This window comes from Ctenocephalides felis, unplaced genomic scaffold (genome assembly GCF_003426905.1).
Source record: "Ctenocephalides felis isolate EL2017-DRISC unplaced genomic scaffold, ASM342690v1 CF-g0.4_SCAFFOLD_01492, whole genome shotgun sequence".
NCBI lineage: Eukaryota > Metazoa > Arthropoda > Insecta > Siphonaptera > Pulicidae > Ctenocephalides > Ctenocephalides felis.
The window spans coordinates 22,144,029-22,164,691 of NW_020537646.1; the positions used below are offsets into that span (position 1 = coordinate 22,144,029).

At 29.1% G+C, this 20,663-nt stretch overlaps 2 protein-coding genes across 2 annotated transcripts in view; one reads left to right on the forward strand and one right to left on the reverse strand.

Annotated features, from left to right (window-relative positions):
* Window positions 1-1,279: 1,279 nt before the first annotated feature.
* Window positions 1,280-13,066, forward strand: LOC113371044 (brain-specific homeobox protein-like). Its single transcript, XM_026611691.1, has 5 exons — window positions 1,280-1,579; window positions 3,607-3,790; window positions 4,377-4,505; window positions 4,572-4,772; window positions 12,828-13,066. The coding sequence occupies exons 1-5, from the start codon at window positions 1,280-1,282 to the stop codon at window positions 13,064-13,066; spliced, it is 1,053 nt and encodes a 350-aa protein (XP_026467476.1).
* A 154-nt stretch (window positions 13,067-13,220) lies between these two features.
* LOC113371045 (roundabout homolog 2-like) overlaps window positions 13,221-20,663 on the reverse strand; it is a 99,603-nt gene continuing 92,160 nt past the window's right edge. Inside the window, exon 20 of the mRNA XM_026611693.1 lies at window positions 13,221-13,259. Within this exon, the coding sequence (XP_026467478.1) occupies window positions 13,221-13,259 (39 nt within the window). The remainder of the gene's footprint in view (window positions 13,260-20,663) is intronic.

The window sequence follows — 20,663 nt, forward strand, 5'->3', positions numbered from 1 at the left end:
CATTTAATCTTCATAACCTAATGAGTACCTAATTCCATAAAGCACATAATATAAATGTTATACTGACAAAATTAACTGATAACATCCCTTGCAAAATCACACACACACATTTACTTCACAATTATGTACATCACAATTTCTCGGGGTAGGAAAATTCATAAGCTCCTCCCTAAAGTCAACAGCCAATCGGAGATAAAATCATCCCTTACCATGCAACCAATCGCGAAAGAGCAACCCTTATTGAGATTTAGCAAGGATTTTCATGTAGTGGGTGCCGCGCTTAAACGAGCACGAAATGTCAATTGTGATCGGCGAAATCAGTTACTATAAATCTGTTATTATAGACGATTAAATGTTTAATGATGTGAACCAACAATTTTTGTAATAAAGTATTCTAAACTTTAAATTCTGTTTTGGTGGTAATAATAATTAGTGATTGCAGTGGTATTTATTGTGATGAGTAAAAAAATTTATAAACATTAGACAATGTGATTATTTTTATTTGATCACATCAGAAACAATGAATCACATCAAAATTACTTTCAAAACAATGTGAACTGATAATTGTGAACTATTAATGATATAACATTAAGTTTGCCTGTTTAGATATAATCTAGTGTAAAATTTATAAAACAAGAACTGTTAATAAATTTTTCTATTTAACTGAGCCTATTATTAACTATGATAAGTGTAAACCAAGTGGAATATGTGTTTAAAAAAATGAACAATTAACGATTTAAAAAAATGGCCATTATTAATCAGCACTGATATTTAAAATAATAACACAACCTGCATTCTGTTTCTATTACCTTTTACTTAAAAGTCAGAATGTGGCGGGATTAGCTCAAGAGTAGCGTTCCCGATTCACATGCTGGAGGTTCCGAGTTCGAATCTCCGGCCAGAATTTGAAAAATAATATTAACTAGTTGGAATAATAATAGAATTATGAATTGTACTAATAAAATATGTATGTAAAATCAAAATGTATAAAAATTAGATAAGTAGAATTTAAAAATGAATTGAAGTAAGAAGTAATGAGAAGTATAGAAGAAAGAAGAAATAGTGGTTAGAAGATGAAGTGAGATGATAGTAAAAGAAGAATGAAGATAAGTTAGTTAAGAAGTATAGAAGAAGAATAGGATTATATGAAGAAGAAGATAGTATAAAATTGAAGATTGTATATGATTGTATAGAATAATGTAGGTGGCTAAATGCTCGAGTAAGCGAGGCCAATTAAAAAAAAAAAAAAAAAAAAAAATAAAAGTCAGAATCTTCCACCATGTCTATGCAATTGACGAATGGTATAGCAAAAACGCCATTCCTAATAGAAGACATATTATTCCGATCTTCCAACGCCGAACAAAATGCCACAGACAAAAAGGCGTCTCATGAGGAAAATATTACGCAAACGGCGGTAGGCCAACGCCAAATTGGTGGCAATCAAAGAAACGTGATAAATGTAGTGACAAAAAGATTGGACGCCGCCGGCATCAATTCTAATAATGGTTCAAATGGAGGACGTGGTATAAGTCAACAAGTCTTCGCGAATATTAAACATAATACTGGACCTCCACCACAGGTAGGTTAGGTATTACAATTTTTTTACGATAAGTAAAATCAGTTTATTTAAACTCAAAACTTTTCTCAAACTTCGATGATTTTTTAACATTAAACTATTTGTCGTAGGGCCGTAGCGTTTTAGTATGTTCTATAAGACTATGATATGTATTCTTAAGTGAAGTTTCATGAAAATCAGCAATTTTTTTTTCTGCAAGAGTTAATTTCGTTTATAAACAGTTGAATTCGGTTTGAACAGTTTTTGATTTTTTAAAATCGATTCAGAATTGAGAGCTAAAACGTGGACAAAAAAATTTTCACTTTCTGCTATTTACAAAGAAACGGCTCAGCCGATCGCCGTTCAAAACAGAGAAAATATAATCCACATCGAAATACATCGATTGGCTTTTAAATTTTTAAAATCGGTTCAGGCGTTTTTAAGAAAACGTCGATGAAAGGTCAAATTTTGACAAACGCCAAATAAACGATACTAATTTTCGCAAACTTTGACGAATTTTTACAATTAAACGAATTGTAGGGTCGTAATGTTTTAGTATGATCTACAAGACTATGGTATCTACCGTCAAAAAACGGTCCGGCTGATCTTTACTAAAAACTAATTAAGGTCTAAAATAAGGTCGATTTTCCCAACCAATATTTTTCGAACGGTTTTTGAATTTTCAAAATAGATTCAGAATTTCGGGCTAAAAACGAGGGCAAAATTTTTTTCACTTTTCTGCCATTTACAAAGAAACGGCTGGGCTGATCGTCGCGCAAAATTGATAAACGCCAGTCCTCATCGAGATACACGCACACGCACACGCACACGCACACACTTTTTCCAAATTGGGTCTCATTCCACTCAGAAGATAAAAATCATTCTATTAAGAAAACAAAAAATTAGTAAACCGCATTTTTTGATGAAAACAAACTTCTCATTCGGGAAGATAAAAATCATTGAATTTAATGTATTCTTCAATTTTTTATATACCCGCAAAAAATTTTAATATTCTACTTATCCATTATCAACCTTTTGTCCGAGCTCAAAGTTTACCACGTTGAAATCATATTTATTAAAATATACACATGGTTTTACGGTTTTCAAAAACCAGTTTTCAGGAGAAAATCTTGAGATTCTAAAACATGCTTTTAGTAGAAAATGCCGGTTTTCAATGTATGAATAACTTTTGAAAAATTTAAAATGACAAATGCAGCCAAAATATGAATTTTCATTTATTATCAATAAAATCTAACAGTAAATAATTCAAGCCAAAAACTTATGAACACTCGAATTTTTCTATTGAACTATTCGAGCAAATAGGTTTTTTTATGAAAACTGGAAACCGGCCGAAACCGAACAAAACCGGTACCCGAAAAAATCCGTTCAAAAGACAGTTCCTAGAATGTCGGTTTTTGTATAAAGTCTAATGAACCCTGTAAATCAGAATTTACAGTTTTAATATAGATTTTTTTGCAAATGGTTCATATTGGTTCCATTCCCTAATCTACCTAGTAATTTTTAAAAAACTACATACAATCACATACAAATACAAATAGTAGGGCCATAAGCAATAATAGTTAATCGTTTCCTAAATAAAAAGATTTGTAAAAACTAAAAAGATCAAATGAAAACAGAAACATATTGGGAATGAACAGTTTCCATTATTTTTGTTTTAATTTGATTCTGAACTATTCGTTGTACAGACATTAGCATGATGTATAGATATCAAATAATTAATTTATTAATTATATAATAAATTAAGATTTTGTCAAAAACCTAGTTTATGAAACAAATAATTTAATATTTTAGAGTGAAGTACTAAAAAGAAATAAGATTTTTCATTGCCCAATAAGAATCAAGTATGATTTCTTTCGCGGTAGTGATATCGATGAGCCAAGTAAGATTTTACAAGAACATTAATTCTAACTAATGTACACTGCGTAGATATTTCATACGAATGTAAAGATTCTTGCAAGTATCTTTTTCTTAAAACTCCAATTTGTCTCTATTTTATTATCTAAATTAGCACTTTTCAAATTAAATTCTAGGTGTACACAACAAATAACGATTCAGCCCTATATTACGCAAGTACGGGACCTTATCAAGGACCACATTATGCCGAAGGATCTTATTTTCAAATGGCTCTAGGAGCCTATTTAAATAATTCTACAAATGGCCATCCTGCAGGAGTCTCACCTTACAAAAGCGTCGACCCTTATTTTATAACACAAGGTAATAGCCCAAATAGTATTTAAAACGTAAAAAATGTAAAAAAGCTAAACAAATGAAATCTGAAAATTTTGTAATTAAAAATTACATTGATAAAGAAATAGTCGATGAAATCTGGTTGAAGAATTTGGCCTCTTTTCAATTCAAATGCACTGTACTGTGCAAATACAACAAATCATAAATACTTGACTAAGCAACCTAGTTTTAAATCAATGTAATAACAATATAATGAAATGTAAGAACAATTATTTTTCAGTTCTATATTAGTATTAATAATCAAAATGTACTCTTAAATGATCAAAATGTACTGTTAAATGCAAAACCTTAATTTAAATTTTTCAGATTTTTTTATAATAATGTTCTATTAATTCAGCTCTCAATATTTCTCAAAAAATGATGTTCTTGATGTCTTCAAGGATTTTTACCAATATTCATAACTTCAAACAAAAATTAAATTATAGAAAGTTCGGTTTAAAAAAAAATATGTGAACCGAATGGTTTTGATCGGGATATTTTATTATTTACATTTCCACATCCAAACTTTTTGTTGCTATTCACAAATAACTATTTTCGATATTTTTGTTATCAGCAGGACTGAGTTTTCCAGGAGGTCCACTTTTTGGTGGAACTGCGCATGAATTGGCATTAGGAATGGGAGCACTGAGACATTGTAGGCGAAGAAAAGCGAGAACAGTTTTCTCAGATCCCCAACTAACAGGTAGTTACAATTTATAAATTGAAGAAAAATAATTTTGATAACCTATTTACTTATTTTGATTTGTAGGATTAGAGAAACGTTTCGAAGCCCAACGATATCTCTCAACTCCGGAAAGAGTTGAATTAGCTGGGGCTTTAGGTCTATCAGAAACTCAAGTGAAGACGTGGTTTCAAAATAGAAGAATGAAACATAAAAAACAACTCCGGAGAAGAGCCACAGTCGGTAATGAAACAACTACCAATGCCTCTAATCATGGAACCAGCACAGGTAATTTTCAAAACAAATTACATATTAACACTTTGGGGCCGTTCAAGTATTACGTAAGCACTATAGGGGAGCGGGGGGTTTATTGATTTGCTTATTTTGTGACATTTTGGTGACAGTTTTACTTACTTTTGCTGACAATGGGGGATGGGGGTGGAGTAAATAATTGTACTAAATCTGCTTACGTAATACTTGAACGATCCCTTTTTGGACGCATGTCATAGTAACAAAAAAACATAAATATCATAATACCAAATATAAGATCATAAAAGATAAAGATATAGATCATAAAAGTAGTTATCCAAAAAATATATATCGATCTCAGATAACAACGAAATGCAGGGGACGAAAAAGTCATGAAACCAGCACCTAATAATCTAATGAAAAAATTAATGGCAGGAGTCGTCAAACAAATTATTTTTGCAGTAGTTGCACTAGAAAACCAGGGCTGCACATTAAAGCCTTTAGAAAAAATCCATACAATGCAAAACTATAAAATTATTTTTTACAAAAAAAAACTAGAAAACATTCTAAAAACGTATCATAAGAATTAGCGAATCTCACTTAATTTTCATAATCCTGTAAGTTATGTATCACTGCTTTTAGCAGAAATTAAATTCAAATTTAATACTTCAGAAAAATATAAATGCATATATTAATTTATTCAAGTTATATCAGCGTAAAATTTGTGAATGTAAATGCATTGAAAAATTGAACTTACGATTTTTCGTTTTATACTCGTTTTGTTTCCTAATTGTTATGAGAGAAAACTACTCAAACATAGCATATTATACAAAAAACTATAATATGCTTGTTAATATTTAAATTAAATTTGATTTAAATACGTATAAGTATAATAAATGTACTATACTTGTTATAGGATTAAATTCTTAACAACATGCTTAGAATTAGAAATAAACTAACCTGCTGCTGCTATCAGTTTGTTGACTGAAATAAAAAAAATCATTAAATATATTAAAATTGACGTAATATATTTTATGAATTAAATAGTTGAAAATAAAAAATATCATTTACCTAGCAGTTTGCAGAAGGCAGATAACCAGGATCTGAACAGTTTTTTTTTTTTTAACTATCACCAGTTAATAATTGTTAATCACTTCACTAAAACTGAACAACAAACACAATACTTATTTTAAAATAACTACTAAGACATTTTAAAATTAAAACACCAAAATCATTTACCTAGCAGTTTGCAGAAGGCAGATAACCAGGATCTGAACAGTTTTTTTTTTTTAACTATCACCAGTTAATAATTGTTAATCACTTCACTAAAACTGAACAACAAACACAATACTTATTTTAAAATAACTACTAAGACATTTTAAAATTAAAACACCAAATCGAAACACATTCTTTTAAAACCAACCCGGCGCGTCCGAATGTAAACTGTAGCCTGAAATAAAAAAAAAACAAATATATTATGAATTCTATGTATAATAAATTATAATTATGTTACGTTATATGTACATAAAACATTTTTTATAATAATTAAGATGTTGAAATGAAAATTGAAGATACTATCTATTAATTCCAAACATTTTAGCACATGATCTTTCAAAGTAATTTAAACGGGAGGAAAACAAATTAATTTGTGTAATATTAACAAAGGCGCAGTTTCAACTAATTCTTGTAATTAATAAACAAGATGTTATATTAGATACCTTGTTTTCTTGTTCATTCGAATATGATACTAATTAATCAGTTTTGCTTCAATTTAAAAAAACACTAAATATGCCATGAGTTAGTTTGTCGAAACGAACAATTTGGTTCATATTATAATTGTATACATTCATACAAACAAATATATATATATATATATATATATATATATATTAAATATTAAATATGAACAAAGCAACACTCAGATTTTTAACACAAATTTATTTAATAATTACGAACGTTTCGAGACCATGGTGTGCCTCATCTTTAGTGTAATTTCAAAAAACAGTTACTCATATACTATACATTCTTTATTCTCATATATATATATTTATATATATATATATATATATATATATATATATATTTATATATATATATGTATAACTGAATGGGATAATATTGAATCAAAATAGCAATAAACACAAATGAATTAGAATTAACAAATACTTAGTAGTGTTTGTTACTTAAGGTCTAGAATGTATTCTAGTCTAAAAGTTTCAAAAAACGTGAGCAAGATGAGTTTTTGCGTTTTTTTTTTTGCAAGATGAGTTTTTGCGTTTTGATGAGTGATGCGTTTTTTTATAAACTGTCTTTTTCGATATGATACTTAAGATTTTTTACTTCTACTGGACTTATTTACATGAAATTTTCACAGGGTCTTCTATCTTCTTTATAGTCTTTTCTTCAGTATAAAGTTTATACTGTAAACTACGCCCATCCCCAAATCCCAATTTTAATACTTTTTTTAAAAATCGACAATACCATAAAAAGTTCTTTTCCAGACAGTCCATATTTTGTGAAAAAAAAGATTGTAACTTGCATTTAGTTTATTCGAAGGCGATATTCTTTTAGGTTAATAATATATATATATATTTCTTCAGATTATTTGGAGGGTTAAAATCATGCGCACCGACAAGTGTCAATTTTTTGAGTTTCCCCATTTCATTTAGAATTGAAACTATAGCTATTTTTAACTTCCCATAGGGTATGTTATTGTAATCGTCCAAAAATCGAAATTGAAAATTTTTGCATGTTTTGAAAGTTACTGAATATTTTGGCATACCTTAGAAAAAATGTATCTGTGTGTGTGAGTGTTTTGTATATCCGATTTGAATGGTTCAAAAAACATTCAATTCCTATTGATAGGGAGATGTGCTGATTAGTTTTTAGCAAAGACAGGTCTAGCAGTTACGGAGATTAAGAGCAAAGAGTGCAGAAAATAGAAATCGAGTTTTTGAGAGAACGGAGCATCCGATTTGAATGATCTAAAAAACATTCAATTATTAATGATTGGGAAAAGTGGTTATTAGTTTTTGGCAAAGGCAGGCCCGGCCATTTCGAAGATGCAGAGCTAAATGTGCAAAAATGGCAGTTTTTGAGAGAACTAAGCGTCCGATTTAAATGATTAAAAACTTTCTGCTTGTTTTAACAAAATAATTGATTTTAAAAAAAAAAATTAGTTTCAAAAAATTTTTTTGTCAATTTTTTTTTTCAAAAAGTTTTTTTTTGTATACTGAAAATAATTCAGATTTTATTTTTAATTCTGACTAAAGTTCTAATATACTTTAAACAAATAATTTCAACTTTCCAATTCAGTTTATATAATTCTTATAAATATTAGACAATGTTACAATATTTATAATAATCTATTTGAAAACATTCAGTATTCCTCGAACATTTCGTTACGGTAGGGGAAGTTCCAGCAATTTGCCTTAAGACACGATGCCATACACCCCACTAGTTATTTTTTTTGTATACTCAAAACAATTAATAATTATAAAAATATACTAAAAATAATGCCTTTTTGCGCCCTCTCAAAATTCGCATAAAGTTCATGCCTTTAGACCAGAATTCCGCCATTTAGTGAGTACACATGATCAAGAGATTGTTCGTTCATATCTATAACGTGACAATTTATAGATCAATTTCATATTTTAATACTAACCAACAAGTTATCAATGATGACTCTCCGCGAATTCCAGGACACTGCGGATTAAAACTCATACCATAAAATGATAAAAACACTTAAAATACTAAAATTATTACTTAGGACGTATATAATATTATTTATCACGTGGTCGACATGTCACTTGCTGCAGACATCCGCACAGCTCGAAGGTTACGGGAGAAAGAACTAAAGGTACACGTACACGACAAAGACTGATTCGGCTGGATTCGGCAATGTAAACAAAGATAGATGAATTGTTAAAATGATAGATGTGACGTCAAAAATGCATGCAATTTAGTTCTTCCAACAGGATATGTCGCTGTTACAGGTGAATTAAACACCCGACTTTTGACAGTTCATCACCTGAGCGCCTTTTTCGATTGTGCAAATCAATTGGACATCTTCAATAGATAAGACCTTCGACAAATCACTGGCAATGGTCAGATGATTTGTATTTTGCCAACGCCTTCAGTTTCATGTCAAATATTTTACTTGTTGTTCGTTTCAGGACAGTTGTAAAAATTATTAAAATAATAAAAAAAAAATGGACATCTTCGTATACTTGGGTATCTTTGTAATAATATACTTCAACATAAAGAGATTGGAACAACTACTAGGGTTTACGACTGTAGAACTAATTATTATTAAGTAAAATCAACACAACAGTTCAATAATAATATAAATCAATGCAAAAAAATAAACTAGTGGTTCATGGGATCGTGCCTTAATGCAAATTGCTGGAACTTCCCGTACTAAAAAATAATTTTTTTAGAACAGATTCAATTTTTTAGAACTCTGAAAAAAATCGATTTTTGGGATTTTTTAATTTTTTTTAAAAAAATTGACCTTTTTGAGAAATTTCGTTTTTTTATATTTTGAAATATTTTGGGAACTTCTTTTCAGAGCAAACGCGATGCGTTAGCTGCGTAGAAACGAAATATCGAAGCGCGTGGGCGCCGCGTTATAGTATATCAGATAAACATTGGTACGGGTCCTATAGAAATGTTAACAAAGTTTGTTTTTATTATTAAAATATCTATAAAATATGTGATAATTTGGTGTGCATATGTCTAATAATCATTTTTATCCGCCAAATGGCATTTTTTTCACTTTTTTATGGGATCTCCGAAACCGCTAGACTTGTTTTCCCAAAAACTTCCTCAGTTCTTCATTTCGTCAATACAAATAACACGTTTTATAAATATTTGTTTGCTTGAATTACCGTTTTTGGCAGTACGGCTGACCCTGCCTTTGCCAAAATCTAATCAGCAATGTTTTTTGAATCATTGAATATGGTTGATCCGAGTTCTCGAAATCGTCGACAAAAAATTGTATCCGCATATACATACATTCACACACACGCCCACAAACACATACTTCTATTTTTTCCAAGGTATGCCAAAATGTTCGAAACGTAAAGATATATAAAAAATTTCATTTTCGAGTTTTTTGCGATTACTATAACATATGGGAAGTTAAATATTTAAAATCATTTACTATTTAATTCATTATTAGCACACAATCTTCGAATGCGATTACGGAAGATATAACACTCAGAAAATTATCTAAATATATATATATATATATATATATATATATATATACATAAAACGAGAGGTTTTACTTCAGATGGTGAAATAATATGATAAAATTGTTCTTGGGCATCCATCCAGTAATTAAAAACAATTTTATCAACCTTAAGCCACAATAATACCTTATATTATCTAAATAGTATATATAATAAATTAGTAAATATAGTAATAATACAAAATTTAGAAGTACATATTCTATATGACTTTCAAAGATTGAACATAAAACTTATTTTATGAAATTATCCTAATTATCATCACAAATTAGAAAATCTTCTCAATTTACTCGTTGCTTCGCTGCTCCTTCGCCACAATTAGGAAAACTTAAAAAAATATGGCATATTTAATAGTAATTACGTTTCGGACTAACTACTATCTATAACTATATTTAAATAATCTGAAACAAAATAGCTTACAGAATATAGTTAATGTTCTAATTGTAAATTAATAAAAGAAATACAAAAATAAGATAATACTCAACAGAAGCGTACTGTGGCTTAGGGTTTGGCATAAAAAATTGTTTGGGGGCTCTTGAATTTTATGAGATTTAAGTAAATATACAATTATACTTTTTGCCTTTTTCGGACTTTAGTCTATACTTCTATGAATAAATTGAAAGGTATTTATTAAATTTTACATATGTGTGTTGTTTCTAAATTATATTATTATAAACACATTTCTGGTACCAATCTCTTACCTACAATCAACAGAATATTTAACCAATCAACGATAATCAATAACAGTTAAATTATAAAAAAAAAAATCACAGCTTTTGCACAAATGCACTAAAGACACAAAAATAAATGACTAATCTAAGTACGTTTTTGTTATGAGTGAAACGAATATTAATAGTAAGTGTGTAAATAGGATTTCACAACGCTAGAGTTCATAACTTATTCCTGAAAGTTATAACGTTTCCAGATCGTGATTTGTCTCATCATCAATGTATATTACCATAAATACGGGAAATTATAATCTTCTCCACCAAAATATAATTTTCCGTCGCATCTTGTAGCTCCTTCAAAGTAATCAAACCGCTTAAGTTCGTGGTCTTCGGTTCAACTTTAATTTAATTGCATGATTTCGTCAAGGAAACTTAGGAAGTAACATGTTCTAAGAAAATTGAACCACATTTTCCCTTCGTCGCTTCTTGTTTAAACTTAAGAGAATACTCCATTAGTTCTATTAACAAGTTAATTTCATCCTCTCTTGGAAACTTAATTGGTTTAGTCTTACAAGACGTTACATTTACAATATGCACTATCGCAATCTTTAAACCTGCACAAATAGAACTTGGAATAATATTATAAAAATCAAATCAACAATCGCCATGTTGAATAGAAGAAAAAAAATATTTCATTACCAATAATTCACAGTCTAGTCACAATCAATTCTACAATTCATATAAAAACATCAAGGCTAAAGAATATATAATTGACAATGTTAGATTCTTTGATTCTTTGTCATTTTATCATAATTTATTTTTATTTGATTAAATACTTTTGATAAGTATTTCTTAATGGGCATTAATACCAAGGAGTTAAATGAAAGGAGTTAAATGAAAGATTAGAGTGAAATTGATTTTATTATTTTTGGCTTTTGAGACCAATTTAAATTAAAGAACAATAAAAAAGATACCTTAATTTCCCAATAAAAGTACGAACAATATCATCATACTGTTTTGATAAGCTTTGCTGCATTTTTTAACTTCCCGTAGGGTAGTTATAGTAATGGGCCGAAAATCGAAAACTAAAATTTTTGCATTTTTCGACGTTTTGAAGGTTTTTGAACATTTTGGCATACCTCAAAAAAATGGATGTGAGTGTGTGTGTGTGTTTTGTATGTCCGCATTTTTTCATCCACGTTTTCGAGCGCACGGATTAACCGATTTGAATAGTTCAAAAAGCATTCGATTCCTGTTGATAGGAAGATGTGCTGATTAGTTTTTGGCAAAGGCAGGTCCAACCGTTACGGAGATACAAAGCAAAGAATGCAGAAAATACAAATAGAGTTTTTGAGAGAACGGAATATCTGATTTGAATGATCTAAAAAATATTCAATTTGTAACGATTAGGAGAAGAGGTGATTAGTTTTTGGCGAAGGCAGGTCCAGCCATTTCAAAGATACAGAGCTAAATGTGCAAAAATTGCAGTTTTTGAGAGAACTAAGCGTCCGATTTGAATGATTCAAAGAGCTTTCTGCTTGTTTCAACAAAATAATTGCTTTTGGCAAAAAAATTTGTTTGTTTCAATTTTTTTTTTCATTTTTTTTCAGTTTATATAATTCTTATAAATAATAGACAATGTTACAATATTTATAATAATCTATTTGAAAACATTCAATATTCCTCGAACATTTCGTTACGGTACGGTTCCAGCAATTTGCCTTAAGGCACGATGCTATACACCACTAGTTTGTTATTTTAATGTAGTCAGAATTTCTGCTTATTACTATGAACGACGTTATTACTAGGCAATTCATTAATTATCCTTACTATCTGGCATATAATTTAGTTGTAATACTGAACGCCATAAGAAGCGTTCTAACTCCACGGTTGTCTTTTAATTGGGATATTGCAGAAATGTGGCCAAGAATTATTTTTGCTTGAAAGCATGTGGCATATGAGTATCTATATTTCAAAGTGAAAATCGATTTCGCTACTGCTTGACATCCAGCTATTCAAAGTGATACACAAGCTTGGACCCTATGTTAAAAATCTTATAGTTCTACTTACTAAATCATGGTGAAGCCCATCTTCTGCTATCCATATGAATCAATGTTCAGAAATTTTATAACAAATGAAAAGAATTATTTCTTTACAGTAATTTTTATTTTCAGGTTCCGAGCCTGTAGACTTCAGCGGCCGCCAGTTGTCCGTGGAATCCGCCTCCCAACTTCGGCAACTTGCAGACGGTTCACCAACAACAAACCGTTGCAACTCCGACATCTCCGACAACTCCGAAGACGACAGCGATGTTGACATAATTGGTGACCCTTCTACCAACCATCATCGACATGTTGATATGTCGACAGTTGTCCGAGATCATCATACAGATTACATGCATTCGCAAAAATAATAGGTGTTTGATGAAAGTTATGAGTTAATAATAAGAAGACTCCTATATATCTAATATATTCTAATATATTCATAGCAAAAATTTGACAAAATAAGACAAACGCAGTATTGGTTTGTTTACAAGTTCTCGCAATCAGGTTTGCACACATTAATATTCAAGCTGGGCTTGGAAGTAATATGAAAGACTTTGATCTCTAAAATGAAAAATAATAAATAAAAATTCGTAATATGTGAAAGTAAATGTACGAGTAAAACAAACCAATTCACATAGATTAATATATTATATGTATATTCTAAGAATGCAAAAACGAGCTATTGCAAAGCTTTATGTTAATTTTATATTATACAGATGTTTCTGTGAATTCCAGAACAAAAATGTGATCAAATAAAAATATTCATTGAATGAGGTATTTAGAAAACCAAAAAACAACACAGCAATTCTGTTTCCTTTTCCTAATTTGGTAATTGATTTTTACCATGCTAAATTTCTATTAGTTTTGGAGGTCAACCAGTTCATTTGAGTTTTTAAAATAGGCAACTTATAAGAAATATTAAGAAAAAGCTGCTGAAACTTGTTATTAATACAATTAAAACAATCAATATAATAAACTTCTAGCGACATGAGCAACCATGATCTACTAAATAGAAATAAATGTGACCGTTGCGAGATATTTGGAACAGATTTGTTCATAAAATTTATATAAATAAGCAATCCAGAACGCATACAAATCTTAATAGTAATATTGCTTATTTCTTAATATACAAAATTAGATGTACGAGTATTTATAATATTTACCTTAGCAATTTAAGCCAAAATGACAATATGGATGTTAGATATATTTGAATGTGTATACTTCTTGTGGTTATGAAAATTTTATCTAAATATTAATTCAAATTAAATACCTAAAATTTAAATGGTTCTGTTATTTTGTTACTTGCTTGAATGCAAGCTCGTGTAGGAATTATCTAGTATTAATCGATTAGGATAGAATTTTAAATCATTCTTAATTATTAAGTAAATTTATTTAAATATTTTTTTTATTTTTTCATCTGTTACATATGTAATAAAAATATTGGTTCAAACAAATCCTGGTCATAAATGCATTTTCAAATTCTTAGAAAAGCAAAAACTTATTAGGTAGATCTGAAAATATGTTTTGTGATTTTATGTCAGATTTTTTAGAAAAATATTGTTTATTAAAACAAGCATTATTACAAGCATTCAAAAATATTTTTAACTACTAGGGTCTATTTTGAAATTATTTGGAAACAGGGTAAAATACATTATAAATTAAATTTTTAATAAAATTCTATTAATTTTGAATTTGTGTTCATTACATTTTGAAAATATAAAATTTCAAACAACATATATGATTTTTTCTTGTGCATGTTTTTACAAGTCTTTGAGAAAAACTCGCACTAATATCGTACGACTGACGGAGTGGAACTGCTTCCACAGAAATTTAATAAACATGTTCCTACTACAGCTAATCCGACGAATATCTGCCGCCTGGCATTAATAAAGCCACCGTAGGAATATCCTACATGTAATTTGATTTTGAAAGATCAAAACTCAGATAATAATAGAACTTTTTAGTCCTTTTAGGAAGCGAAAGGGCACCCGCCTTGCATATTGCGTTTTGTATGCGTCGTATCGCACTTTCAACTTGACGTATTAATAAAATGACAATGAACGCAGCAGGAGAGCCAAAGGGTGAAATAACTTTGTTATGCCGAAGGTACTTATCAAAAGCATTCTTCGAAAATTAACTAATATAAACTGTATTAATATGGGTATTTAGCTTGAAATAGAAAATAGCTCCTTTCAAAAAAATTCTATACAATTTCACATTTAAGGGATAACAAAAAAAGTTATTTTAGTTAGTTATTTGCATTTCAACATTGGAAACAAGGGCAGACACGGATTATACGTAGAAACTTCCATACAATATTATGTTTAAAATCCGGAAAATATTTTTATAAATATTGGAATCGAAATTAACTTTTTTTTTCCACAATTAGCCTTAAAACTCTCGCAGAATAATTAATCGATCTGAATCATTTTTAATTTGCAGTCATCGTTTTCATCACACACCATTTTTTATTTGACTATGTCCATTAATCACGTTTTTCAGGATTTTTGGGCCCTCCCCTCCCCATTTGTGATACGTGGTGATATTCAAAATTACTCCCCCTCTCCCACCAAACATCACGTGTATTTTTAGTTACAAGAAAAATTGTAAAATTTTTAATTTTTTTTTGAAAAGGTTTGGATTTTGTTAAAAAAAAACAGGTAAAAAATAAATACAAGTGATAACTTACTATACCCCACCCTCCCCCACGTGATATTTTGTGATTTTTTATCAAATCTTCCCTTCCCCTAAAAACCTCACGTGATTAATGGACGCCCCCTAAGTACTTTTTAAATTACAAAAGCCGCCTCGAGGATTATCCAAACTTATTAGCTGGTATTTTGACAGTCATTTCTCTATAGTTTTACTTGTTGTCCATCTCAAAACATAAGTATTGCAAAAAAATTGTTTTGATAAGGTAAATAAATTATTGAAAGAATTATGCTTAATCCGTGTCGTGAACTATAACAATTATTGCGTCCGAGGTAAATCCAGCTTTAATATTTAAGATAAATTTTTAATGATTTTTAACGTATTTATCCATATAAGGTACCAAAATTATTATATTAAGACAAGAAAAAGTCACAATTCCTGGAAAAACTCTATTTTTTATGTCACTCATATATAACTGCTATGACCCCGTATTAAATCTTTTCTACTTCCAAATCGAAATTGTTAAAAATAAATATCTCATAGCTAGAAAATAATGTAACACTTAATTATTTTATAATAACCAAATATTTTATTGAAGCTCATTATATGATTTGTTGCCTTGCCATGGTAGATTGAAACAAATTTCATAGAATCAAATAAATTATATCAAAGTGGCTCCTACATCAAGAAATCTGATGTGATTTACAAAAAAACAATGGATGATAACACATCCACTAGCACTCTACTGAGTATAGAAACGTAATCATATCAATTTCTAAATTTTTGTGCATTTATTTATACACTTACTCAACTTAGACTAATAATACTGTAAATTTTTATTCATTAACAATTATTTGTTATAGTTTTTATGAAATTTGCTAGGTGTCCAGCACTAAGGAGACTTGTAAATTATATGGTAATATAAAAAAAAATCTTGGGAATTGAATAAATATACTAAATAAACAAATAGCGCAAAAGTGAAGATTTATATAAAATCTAATTATCAGTTCGATACATTGATTTAGTTCAGTATCAATTTCTCCATCAAAAAGGTAGATTATCTAAAAATCCAATATAAATAAATAATTATTAAATAAAATGTAAAATATAGCCTCGTCGTTCTAGAAAAAATATTTCAACTTACTTGCTCCAACAATTATTACACACCATGATTTTTAATAGTGCTTCTAAAATTCAGTGATAATAAAATTGATTGTTCTCCCTTTGCTTCCTTTGTAGATGCAATCGCGACGTCAATGCTCCCGTCTATTGGCGGCACACTTTTTGCATTAGGTAATAAATTCGCTTTGAATGCCTCATCTCATGTACGATTCAGAACAATACTGTTACATTGCACGTGTACGTGACCAATAATTTAATAACACAAAATAAATATTGGTAATGTTCTTTGATCCCACGATTCAGACATAGTATATAAAGTGCAATGCGTGTAAGACCTGCAATGAAACCTTTATCTATATTTGATTCATTTCCATCCCCAGCATAACTTTTAAGAATGGGGAAATATGTATCATCAGCTACAATAGACTTTTAGACATATTTATTTAAAATGTTGTGGTTACTTCTTACATACATAATTACCCTACGCTAAATCAAAGAATATTTTACAAACAATTGAAATTTTATAAACTATCAAATATGAATTCGCATACTGGCGTGATATTAAACAGAGACTTTCATATGCAGCTGTTATTTATTTTTTAATTTTTATTTAACTAAAGTTTTCAATATCTACTTGAGATCAAGTCGTTCATAATACAAATTTGTAATTTAAATATATTTATTATTTATTTATGTTAGATTTTACTATTTTATACTTGTTTATCTATGGTTATTACATGTTTGTAACATTTTTAAAGTAATTTACATATTAAAACATTATTTTTATTTAAAAATTTTCACTACCTTACACAACTTTTACACAAGGGGAACTTTAATTTTTAGTGAAGGTAGTAACATTTTCACGTGAATGATATTCGAGCTTAAACTTATATTTATTTATCATTATTTCATCAATTATTGTACTTCGAATCAATTGTTCCGCAGCCGGTACGGGCGACTTGATCTCAACCTAAAACGAAGCTTAGATAGAGGTTGGAGTGCGGTACTTGGTAACGGTTTGGTACGGGATATAGAAACATTAGAAAATACTCGGTATAAATAATATCTGTAGATAATCTCGAGCCAAATAAGAGATTCTTGACATCTTATGATATCTGAATTGGTAAATATTTAGTACTAGCAGGCCCAATGCCATTTTCAGATAAACCATGTTATACGACTCGACTTTTTGCCAAAAAGATCAAGGTTTTTCTCAGAATTGGTCCATTACTTGACCTTTATTTGATTCGGGACAGCTACAAACCTATTCGATGGTATAAATAATTTTCATTTTAAATGAAGTTTATCAAATCAGTCTGTCTTTATTTCCCTTATTGCCCTTACCCCTACCATATTCCTTACTCTTAGCACATTTTTCATACAAGAGCAAAAAAAACAGGTATTACAATAGTAACTATGTATGTATTCTCGTGCACAAAGTTCTCAGCGCGTACCTAAATAATTTGATTGATTCAGTCCATTGAAAGTGTAATCAGATTTCGCGCGGGGCACGCAAAGGCGGTGTTTATTAAATGAACTAAACTAACAATGGCTCTATTACCATCCACTGCGGACCAAAACTCGTGCCAACTACCAAAGTATGCAGGGGGAAAAAACTTTGAGGTCATTGTTGTTTGACTCTTCGAAATACACTTGTATCAAATATTCAAAAAATTATAACTTAAAATTTCAGAACAGTTTGATTGTTGAAGTGTGAATTCTCACCAATAAAGGGATGCCCATTAATCACGTGAGATTTTACGGGGAGGGGGAGTTTGACAAAAAATCACGAAATATCACTTGTGGGAAGGAGGGGTTATGTAAGATATAACGTGTATTTATTTTTAACTGCTTTTTGTTAATTCAAACATTTTCAAAAAAATAAAAAAAATACAGTTTTATCACGTAACTAAAAAACTCGTGATGTTTGGTGGAGGAGGGGTAATTTTGAATATCACCATGTATCACCAAGACGGAGGGGGGTCCAAAAATCCTTAAAAACTCGCTCTAATGTATTTAAAACAAGATTGTAATAATTAAAGATTCTCAAATCTACTTCTAGGAAATAATAAATTATAATACCAAAGACATAATATTCGAGATTGCTTGGAGAATACCTAATATGCTAAAATATTTGTAATTAAATATAATAGGATACAAAGAGTATGTAAATAAGAGAAGTTTAAAATGAATAAAGTATAAGTTAAGTAAAAAGTAAAAATAAAATCATGTAGAACATTAAATAGAAAAAGGATATATTAAATATAAATATATTAAACCATTTATAATTAAATTTTACTTCTAACATTGAACAGTATTTCAATAGTTACGTATGAAGTAACTAACCCCTGTATCAAATATTTCCAACGTGTATCGAGTTGAAAGATAAAGCAACACACGCGTCGACAATGAAAACAATTTATCTTTTCAATAGTCGAAACCTAATTGGATGTGAAATTTACCTTTTGGTGAATTGAAAAGGCTTATATTTTGTGAAAAATAAAAATTAATACTAAAAGTCACCCCATATACTTCAATCATTTTCGATCTAAACGCTGTGCTACCCCCAAAGCCTCAACTAAAACATTATTTGCCACATATAATTGTTTCTGGAGTATAATAAATTACTAGATGTATGTGACATTTTGTTTTAAGGTATCGTCTCGCAAAAGTAATAAACGTTAGTCCTCAGTTTCATAGATAAAATAGGCTGGATGGATTTAAATTTATTAACGGAAAGTCAAATTTTGGCTACCATATACACATACACATCTATAATCTAATTTGGTGTCAATAATTCCGAAAGACTTGAAATGTCGAGAAAACCAACTTCCTTCGAGAAATGAATTATAAACCAAAAATACGAACGATAGCTTATTAAACCGGAATTTGCATCTTATATTATCCCATTATTTTTATTCAAAAATAAAATTAATATAGCAATAAATAATAATAATTTGTATAAAGAAATTTAAATCAGTTAAATTTAAAACATTACTTATTTTTTTATTTTATTTAATCTAAGAAATACGTATCTGCCCCATCTCTGAATTGTATTTTATATAACACGAAACCCCAAAAGAGAGTGGCGGTGGATCATCCAATGAGAAAGTACGCTGTACAATTGAGGCTTAAAGTGGGGCCTGATCGATATATATATATATATATATATATATATATATATATATATATGCGGATGTATAATACGAAGATTATTACTGCAATTAAGGAAGCGTTTCATGCGTTCAAAAGGTCACGCTGCTCAAAAACTAGGAATGAGGTCTGAGTTGAATCGTGACATGAAATTTAAGGGCAGTGTATTATAGAGATGTAAATTATTTCTTAAATAGCTATCATCGACTGTTTATTAAAAGGCAAACTGTCATATATTGTTTCGAAATATATTTAACAAAGCATTAAGTATGATTCTACAAAATAGGCTTTTGCGATCGTTTCATGCACAAATATATGTACATTTATTTATTAATTTTATTATCAAACAAAGCTAAATGTAAAATTTTGACCAGTGACTGAAGCATATTTACTGTCTAAAATAAATTATTCGATTTTAAAATCACCTAAAATAATTAAAATTTTAAATCACCTTTATAAACTGTATTGAACCATATATTAATTGGACGTTTACACAGAATTTGCTTCACGAATAACGTTTATCATTTTTTATCTTGTATTTAATTATTTGTGTATAATTTTTGTATTTAATTTGCTTGTATTTATTATCAAATTATTGTAATATATTATAACGTCTTTAATAAAGTTTTGATTGACAAAAAAAAATATTATAACGTACGCTAAAGAACCATAATTTTGTGTATAGTGATAAACAAAAGTACATAAAATTTATAAAAGTTAACTAAAGTGTTAATGGAAAGTTATATTAAACGAACCATGTGATATTTTTAATTAGTGCCTTTAAGATATTAGTAAGATAATAATTTATATTTTACATATATTATAATAGTAATCCGATATCAGAATCACAAAATATTTTAGTACATCATATATTACTGTTTTAAATTCATAATCTGCCCAATTATTACGAGATTCTATAAATAATGGCTTCCATATTGAAATTTTAAAAAGATTCTACTCTTTATTTCAACTCGTGATCTATAGTAAGTACACGAACACAAAATACGAAAATTGGAGTAATGTTCATATTTTATATTT